We start from the raw sequence: 9718 nt of genomic DNA, 5'->3' as shown, positions 1-9718 counted from the left end.
ACCGATCTGTGGACACGATCCGATCCCACGAAAAGGTACTCCTAAACTAATCTCTACCGTTGAACAAGAATCGGACGACCCTAAGGTAATCTTCCCCCGAGATCTAATCTTACCCCTCCGTTTAACATCCGACGGCTTAGCTTCCCTCGACGCATCGGCACGGATGGATTTGATCTTAACCGTTGACATCAAATTCTACGGACAGAGAGCCATCTTCCTCGTTACAGCGCTGGGCGACGGTGCCATGCCCCCATGCGGCAAAGCTCGCCGGAGTGCAGGCAACCCGAGGCACCGGCGCACAAAATCGAGTCTGTTTGGGTGCTACGCGTAATGAGGGCGAAATCGAGTTTAGTGGAAGGCTTCTTACCGAGGTTTGGCACACAGGTGAAGCCGGCCGCGATGCCCAGTGGGATCATGGTTGTGCGCTGTCGACGGTGAGCACTCAGGCCGGAGCAGGTGGCCATCATCGCCCGAAGACATCACGACGAGCATCGATACGATCTCGTACTCTCCCCCGTCCGGCAGCCGAACTCCGAACGTCAAGGATAGCGTTCGTCCACGGCACTAGGCGGTCCGCGGCGGCGCTGGGTCTTCGGCACGATATTCTAGTGAGCCAGATGTGTCTCCCCATCAGGGAAGGCCACGGACACAACCCTAGGAGCGAGTTGAATCACCCCGGGGCCAAGGTCGCGCTTCGAACGGCAACAGGGACATGGTCCCCTGGCGGCGGCGCTTCCTCAATCTCTCTCTCCCGGCGTTCTTTCTCTCTGCGAATCAGGTGGGTTAATGGAGGGCTTCCTGATGAACCGGCTCGGGGAGTGGAATACGGGGGAGGAAAGGGGCCTGCGCACACACCATATGGACTAGCGAGTCCGCGCCGAGGGAGAAGAAGTCGGGATAGTGGTTGGAACGGCGCCCGCGAAGCGTGCGGAGCTCGCGGCGGGTTCGTGCGGTCGCGAGGGAGAGGAAAGCGCTGACAAGGGGGTCCCACATGTGAGTGGAACGGCGGAGCAAAGCAGGCGCGCGCGGGTGGGATCCGACCAGGGGGCCCCACATGGAAGTGATCGACCGCGTGGGAGGAGAGGTGGGCTGCGCAGGGCTATGAAGCAAATGGGCCGAAATGGAGATCAGGGCCCAGTTAGGGTTTTAATCTTTTTTCCATTTTATTTTCTATTTTCTTTTGTCCATTTCCAAGTTAAATTTGAATTCAAATTTAAATTCAAACTTCTATGGCTCACCACTTCTACTTATATTTGTGAAATTAGGGATATTAATTATGAATATATTTATTTATATATATATTATTTATATATTTTTTTATATCCCTTCTCTTTTTTTTATTTCCAAACTCTAATTTCCATTTAGGGTTTGATCCAACCTTTAGAATTATTATCTCATTGTTATTATCCTTATTATTTTATTTAATGTGCAAACATATAAAACTCCAACATGATGCATATTCTTTTTATTTAGTATATTTATTGTTAGCCAAGGATAATTCCATGATTTGAAATATGCAAATATGAGAATAATAACACAAGCGGTCAATTGAACCCTTTATATTTCTCAATTCTTGGACATTTCACTACTCTTGCAATTTGGGTATTACACCTCGTTGGCCAAGGTTTTCGCAGCCCCTTCCTAGGACATAAGCGATGCGTAGGACATGAGGCCCATCATGTTGGACGGGTGTGACTCCAGCTCCTCCTGCAGCCACCCGAGAAAATGGGTCCCCACCTCCCCTCCTGACTTGTTGAAGGGAGTAGTTTGCGCACCGAGGTCGCGGTACGCATCCACAAAAAGTGTGTGCGCCTGGTCCACCCCAGCACGAGTGGCAGACTCCGTCTTCTCACGGCAGGCGTGCATTCTTTTCACCTCGAGCTCAAGCTCGGCAGCATGCTTGCGGGCACTCTCGGCCTCCGTCTTCGCCTCAGCGGCGGCATCCTTCTCGTCGTTGAGCTCACAAAAGAGATCTTCATTCTCTTTTTCAAGCGCTGTCACCTTATCGAGTAGGTTTTGGCTCTTGTTCTCGGCTGCCGACTTGTCCCTGATAGCTTCTGTATGTTGCATCCGAAAGCGCTCTATTTTGCCCTCTAGCCGATTCCTCTCGGAATGCAGCTGCGAGGTCGCAACGTTCACTAGCGCCTCGGACGCAACTTAGTCGGCGAAGGCAGTTGTCTGGTGTTACATTAACCAAGGTCAAAAAAGCTCACATAGCGCAGTTGTCGCGTGACAGCCGCCGCCACGGCAATTTCGCCGCCACCATCAGCAGCAGCCCAAAAATGCGCCCACGGATCCAGCGAGGTCCCAGCCGCACCCCTCGCCGAAGCCCCCATGTCAGCGGACGGCCTCGCCGGTGCCACCACCAACTGACCATTCTTAGTCCCTACACCAGAATCACAGGTTAGCATAAACACGCATCACCTTCTTCCGTAAGGGCCTCTTGACGATCCTTATCCATCACTGCTGACACAACATCACCAATGTTTCTTCCGTAAGGAAATATTTTTAATTCACGAGCCATACAAGACATAAAATAGTCATCGCCGGTGGCCCAGGGAATAGGGTCCTTCTTATGCCACCGACCCCCGGTCACCTTCAACATTCGCGAAGATGTTTCTCAGAGTTCGGGTGAAGTCATAACCTCCCCAGGCCCAGCACATGTCCTCGTCAATTCCTCAACAAATAACCTAGAGGCCTTCGGCCCCGCCGTTTCCCTCTCCATACCTTTCGCCTCTATTTTCCTTTTACGAGTCGCTGCAATCACATTCTTTCCCTTCGAGGTGCCCTCTTTAGACCGAGTCTTCACCTGTTTCCCTCGGTCGTCCCCAGCATCAGCAAAGTCCCCCTCCGGGTAATGGCCGTACCGCAGGCTATTCAGTTCAAAAACTCGGTTCAACCTAACGTTGGAACCTCGTATATCCTAGCTCCTTATCATCTCTGTCTTTGGCACATATTTACCAACAATTTTAACAGCCTTCGACTCCACCTCCCTAACGAAGGCGGCTGCATCCTGCCCTCGCAGATCGATGGCGAAGGCAGGGCTCTGCACCATCTGATCATCCAAAAATGGCATCAGGTGAAGCGTGACTTCACCCAGACCCCACCTGTGTGCCAGCGGCCACACGCCGTAGGCAACAAATTCTTCAACAAAATCCCGACCGCTGCTCAACCGGGCTACGCACCGAAGGGCCTATTCGTTTTTATCTTCTTTCTTCACTCTAAATTGTGGAAACGCCACATAACAGTGTGAGCACAAGATGGATGGGGGAAAACCAGGCACCCCTTCGACATCCTCTGGCACCATAAAACCAGAAATACCACCAGTTACCCCACTTGTTCTTGGCACATGGAATAATTTCAACTGCTTCGGCCGATGTCTTCCCAATCCTCGGCGTGAACGTGCAAGACCCAAATTGGGCAATCAATTCACTAATCTTCTTTTTCTGCCAATTCAGACAATAATTCTTGGCGAAGACCTCAACAGACGATTCCCACCATATGAAGTCACCGCCTAGACAAACTTCGCCAATGCTACCATAACTTTCGGTGTCAGCTAATGAATCTGAATTTCAAACTTCTGCAGCACTTCCACTATAAATCGGTGTGGCGACAAGCGAAGTCCAACAGTAAAAAGGCCTTAAACACAACCAACTCACCCTCCGGCTCGGGGACATCTTCAGGCCCCGACGCTCGCCCAACTCCATTCCCAAAATACCCCAAACGCTGCATCTCATGCACGCGGCCCGAGTAAATACACGATGTCACAGTATGACCGATCTGCAGCTCGACAACTGCTGTTGGATCACTAATCGTCTTCTCCGACGACGGCGCGTTTGAGGACGCAGTCGCGACGGACGACGACAAAGAAGAAGATCGCAGCATCACGTACCGGCGGCGGCGGTGAGTTGTCTGTTTGATGCGGGCCACATCACCGGTGGTGAGAGAGAAAGAAGCCAACGCGCAGAAAGCAACAGGGATAGGGTTTTTTCCGCAAGCAGATGGGTAAAAATCCCACAGCCGCGAGTGCGCTGCCTTTTATAGGCCAGGAAAAACGCCTCGGGAACCCAACAGTCCCACAGTAAAACGTCACCTTTCAATAGTCACATTTCAAAAAACCCCCCGTGGGACCACTTCAACCGAGCAAGGGTAGCGTCTCGCTCGTCTCAGGGAAAAGACTTTGGGACCAGCTCACTAAGTTGAATTGGCCCCTCGGGGGGCAAGTGTTGGGACGAAGGCTGACTGCCCCCCTCGCTCGGTTCATTTATAACAAGAACAAGATAAATCATGACGGAGGGAAAGCGAAGTCTACTCCAACCAAGCGAAGGCCCCAAGATGGAGGGAGCGCCCAAGACAGGCGAAGGCCTTGTCGGTTCCTGGTGCGGCCAGGAACGGCGAAGGCCTTGCCGACTTCCATAGACCCGGCGCACGCAACACGAAGGCTACTGTCACTATCCGCACGTGTTATTAAAGCGGGCCCATGTGGAACCACATCGAGGTGCCTGGCCCCACTTGTAAGCCACAACGTAGGTAGGATTAATGGTGTGTCCATCCGTGTTGTACTTAATTATACTGTATTGACCTATAATAACCATTGAGGGGGAATATTCTAGGAATAACGTATGTAACCAGAGGCATAACTGTATTTACCAAGCTGAGACCATCCCCTGGTTAACTATAGATACCCCCGCACTATACCCTGATGGGGGACGCTGAAAAACACTGTTGCCCTAATCCATCGTGTTGTTAAGCATCAAAGCATTCCCGTTCTCTCACCGTTTGGATTCGCTCGGCCACGTGTCCAACAATGTGACAGTAGTATAAGACGGTGTTTGAATGCACTAGAACTAATAGTTAGTTGACTAAAAAATTATAAGTTGAATTAGCTAGTTAACAAATAGCTAGCTGTTAACTAATTTACTAAAATAGCTAATAGCTAAATCATTAACTAGGGTGTTTGGATGTCCTCAGTTAATTTTGGTCGCTAACCATTAGCTCCAGTGCAGTCAAAACATAGCCTATGAAAACTCGACCTAGAGAGTTTTAGGCTTTGTTTGAATATTTTAATATTCACCTCAAAATCCATGTGTTGAAGTGGATATGTGTGTAAATTAGTTTAATTTACACCTCAATACATGTGGATTGGTGCAAATACTAATATTATTAAAAAGGTCATTTATCAAGTCAACTTTGAATGTTTGATGACATCATTTTTTTGCCACATATTTCCTACTACTAGGAACGTATTTGACACATATTTCCTACTCCTAGGAACGTATCGCAATAGGTTCACGGTAGAGATCAGATCAGATGCTTTCTCAACACGACGGGAATAAGGCCAACGATGACCAGGTGCACAAAACTCATGTCATGTGACAGCAGTATACAAATCAAATGTATGACTTAAATGCTATTCAAAGCCAGCTAAGAAAACTCAGTTAATGCTATTCAAGTTACACCGTATACAACAATCTCTTGTCAAACATGCAACATGTGCAGCAAAGCTGGCAGTTCATACGCAGGCACGCAAGTAACCGTGCCCGGCTGCCTGCCGTTAATAGGCTTGAAAGACACAAAACGGCGGATCCCCAAGAATAGCGGAGTGCCCTCCACACACCATGAATCATCAATGGAGGGAAGTCTCTGCTCACTATTTATAGACCGCCCACCGAATACAAAAAAAAAAGGAAGCACAAGGGCCAAACATTCTCGAAGTCTTTTCAGCCAGACTATTTGAACACAGCGACCGCCTAGACTCTCGAGGTGAAGGAGGCAGGCCATAGAAAGTGGGGCACATCAATGCAAGCATTCCCCTTCCTTCTATATTCCATTGGTGACCATGGATCGCAGAGATTGATCGGCTTTTGGAGTCCGTGTGAACAGCTCGGAGGTCAGCACAGGTATGCCTCTTCCTTGGCAGAATACTAGAAAATAAGCAGTTAATTAGTGAGAGCCCCTTGTAAAAAAAGTATTATGTGCTTTCAAATGATCATCAGCATAATTTTACCTTTGAACCATGCCATTTCCTTCCTATCCATCCTCCTTTTGTGCTTTGCGGTCAATTTTCCACAGTTGTTTGCCTTCTCTCTTAGATGGAACTGCAGATGGAAAGACATAAGCATTCATAACTTGTTGGATTGCTAGTAAAGCCAAATTATTGTACTATATACAATGCCATCCTAGTACGTTTTTCAGACGATGGCATCAAAATGGCTGCAGTTTATAACCCAGAGGCAGAGAGAGAGAGAGAAAGAGAGACGTAAAAGAGCATCATTATTTTATGCATTTTGTTAATTGTTCGCAGAAGAGCTCATAGGCAATGGCAGCATCAAGGAGGGACCATCAGCAGAACGCTAGTCTCAACCGGGGCATCCAGAATATATTCCCAGGGCTCAAACCCAGTGAGTCTGGCCAAGGGCTACGGCGTGCAAGGTCCGTCCCAACCTCTCCTGGTCGCAGATTATCCCCCCATCCCCCGCCTCAATCTCATCCAACACCTGTCGACCCACATCATCATTCAACAGTCGGACGACCTCATCCCGGTCCACATCTAGCTCAGCCTCTTCAAGTCACAGCAAGACACTGTACTCTGCTTCGTCCATGGCTGCTGGTGCAAGGCAGGGAAACACAGTGAGAAGAAAAGCAGAAAGGCCTGGTGCCACATCTGTGTGGCCTCCAGCCCTTGCAGTTCCAAGCACCTCGTCTAAGGATATCACCAGAGCAACGAAATCACCATCCACCATGCAGAAGAGTAATAATCTCTCTACAAGGCCCGGCATTGAGAAGGCGGCGGCAGCGTCTTCTGTAAAGCTGAAATCTCAGAAAACAGTAGTAGGACCTGAAAAAACTCAAGCTGCAGCTTCGACTCGTGCTCCTGGCGCTATAACAAAGAAAAGAATGGGAGCCGAGAATTATGTCTCCATCCAGAGGACAACAAGTGTGCCGGTAAGACAAACAGAGACACCGAAAATGGTGGAACGAGACGTTGAGTTGTTGATAGAGTTTGATGAGACGGAGAGCATAAGCACCTCTTCCATAGAGGAGCACTTGCATGAACGACTCCCTGACCCTGTTGATATGAAATCTGCGGATCTCAATAGCAAGACATCCTCTTGTCCGGAGGAACACAAGAATCGAGACAACACAGGGGGCATTTTGGGGGAGAAACAGGGTGGAAAGGACAATGAAGACCTCAGCACAGGCGACAGTGCTTCTGCTGGAAACAGAAACAGTGATACAAACATCCCTAAAGAAGCAGTCGATGAATCTGAGTTGGAGGAAGCTGTTGATGGACCTGGGTCGAATAAAGATGCCTGTGCATCTGAGCTAAATGAAACTGTAGGTCGGACTGAACTAAACGAAGCTGTCAGTGAAACCGAACCAAAGGAAGCTAAAGATGAAGCCAAGCTAATACAAGTTGACTGTGAAATTGTACTAAAAGAAGCTGCCAGTGGAACTGAGTTAAGAGATGATTTTATTGAACATGAGTTGATAGCGCAAGAAAATACCAAAACTAAGGAGAACATAACCATGGAATTAGCACAGAAGTGGAGGAAGGATGAAAGGAGGAGCAATGAAGCTACAGAGGAGGGCAGGGGCAAACCTATCCACGAGAGGAAGAACAAGGTAATGGCCTTGGTGGGGAGATTTGAGACTGCCATGTCTGGCTGAAAGTGAGGCGCTGACGGAGCCACAATAACAAACCTTCTTTTCATATTGCAAAGTAAAAAAGACTGTATAGGTCGATAGTTCATATGTTTCATTTCATTAATGTGACTGTTACTGTTCTGGGAGTGAAAAATGCTGATGAATATTGATGACACTTCTCCTGACACTCCTGTTCTCTTTTTTTTAATAAAGTGATACACAGCTCTCCTGCATGTTCGAGAACAAAAAAGAAAAAAGAAAACACTTCTACAAGTTAGGACCGTAGCTTGTCCAAGCTCTAGTGTACATGTGCTGTGATGAAACCCAAATTCTCTAACCAAAGGCACCTGAGTACTAGCACATTTTCATCTCCAGACATTGTACCCATAACCATCTCTACGGATTAAAGTTTTGCACAACCCAAATATTTTGCATCTCTCATTTCCAAAAATTCTAAATTTCATTTTCTGCACCTAGCCCAAAATATGGAGTGACTTCAATGTGTCTATACTGGTTCGGAGCCGAACATACTATCCAGCAAAATCCATTGGTCATGCAAAAATTTTATGGTTGATCCACTTCAAGCTGCTTCACTATTGATTAATACGATCTTGACTTCGATTCATATGTTAGTTTGTTTCTATACTCTCTGAATATCCTTGTCATAAAAATGTGTATTTGTTAAATGAAAGTCCAATTGGCCATGAAAACTCAGGTAGCTGGTAGTTAACTTGATGCATTAAGTTTAAAGAGACTCAAGTGTTGAACCTATGGCATATTTGCATAATACTGATCGATGTGGTTCCCGGTCCATTTAAGTCTGGTCCATCTAAACACAAGACACATTATAAGTTTGCATGATCACCTAGATATGAATTTGCATTTGTTACATCTCCAATATGTTCGCCTAAGTTTAGCAAGTGAAGGCCATGATATTATATTATTCTACTTCCACATTATTGATTAATTTGAAGTTCAAAACGATGCAACGTGGATATCTAAGGGAAAGAAATATGGGGTTTGAAGACATACTAGAGGACAAGGCCATCTCCAATATAGATATAGAATTCAATTTCCCTTCATCTCATGCAGAGCAAAATGAAACTGATTTCTAAATTATTCTTAAACACATAACACGTAACACGTGTCACAGCCCTGCTAGGGGCGGGGGCTGCGGCTCCTGCTGCTGATGGTGGCGTGTGGGAGGAGAGGTAGTGGGTAGGGCAGGCACATGGCGAGGGGGGATGCAGTGGCTGAGAGAGGGGCAGGGGAGAGCAATTGCTATCTATTTTTGCTTAAGATCTAAACTGTTACATGGCTCCTATATTTTTTTCGGTTCCTATTTTTTTCGAAAGTGTAGGAGAACTGCACATTGTTATATTAAGAAGGAGAAAAGAAAGGCCTTAGAGGGCCAGACATGAAACAAAGGATTGCCACCTTACGGCGGCCAAACACAAGCATACAAATAAGAATCCATGAAAAATAACTAGGACCACCAGAGGGTTAAGGCCACAGACTTCTAATGCCTACTGCCCCGACCATGCCCCACATATGAGCATCTTGCTGAATATGGAGCAGGACCAAGCTGCTGCATGGAGAGGCACCATCAAACACAGGCATTCCAGTATTTCCACAACCACCAGGCTACCAAGATGACAGTGGAATTAAAGCCTTTTTCTGGACTTTGGACACCTTGGTTTCAGCCTGCCCTACCAATCCTGGAAAACAATGTCAGCAATCCCGAGGGATAAAGCTTGTAGCCCCACCTTGCTTAGAACTTGAAACCAAATATCTCTAGCGAGAACACAGGAAATCAGAATGTGCTGAACAGAGAGGGCAACTTTCTAGGTGATCAAGGCCCCGGCGGGCTAGTCTATCCGCAGAAAACATCTATTAAGGGAGGCCAACCAGATGAAGAATTTGTTGGACAAATAGGCATTTTCAGTTTTAATTTAATCCAGAAAATCACAGTGATGTATGTGACGACATGTATGTGCATGTGTATATCACTACTCACATAAGCAGTAGATAATAGTAAAACATGCACAATTACTAAAAACAGAATGTACCC

At 47.2% G+C, this 9718-nt stretch overlaps 2 protein-coding genes across 5 annotated transcripts in view; one reads left to right on the top strand and one right to left on the bottom strand.

Annotated features, from left to right (window-relative positions):
- Positions 1-5384: 5384 nt before the first annotated feature.
- The window catches only part of LOC103653535 (uncharacterized), a 31092-nt gene continuing 26758 nt past the window's right edge, over positions 5385-9718 (bottom strand). For all 4 annotated transcript variants that reach the window (XM_008680415.3, XM_008680416.3, XM_020552583.2 and 1 more), the window contains 2 exons: positions 6008-6098; positions 5385-5924 (listed from right to left, as the gene is read on the bottom strand). The gene's annotated coding sequence lies outside the window, so the exon portion shown is untranslated. The remainder of the gene's footprint in view (positions 5925-6007; positions 6099-9718) is intronic.
- Positions 5686-9710, top strand: LOC103653534 (QWRF motif-containing protein 2). Its single transcript, XM_020552582.2, is given in 3 exon segments — positions 5686-5900; positions 6305-6466; positions 6469-9710. Coding segments are annotated over 2 exon segments (1350 nt in total). The 5' UTR covers positions 5686-5900; positions 6305-6319; the 3' UTR covers positions 7672-9710.

The sequence above is a fragment of the Zea mays genome, chromosome 4, assembly GCF_902167145.1.
Source record: "Zea mays cultivar B73 chromosome 4, Zm-B73-REFERENCE-NAM-5.0, whole genome shotgun sequence".
NCBI classification, from domain to species: domain Eukaryota; kingdom Viridiplantae; phylum Streptophyta; class Magnoliopsida; order Poales; family Poaceae; genus Zea; species Zea mays.
The sequence above is the reverse complement of the archived record's forward strand: the minus strand, read 5'-3'. Positions and strand labels throughout refer to the sequence as shown.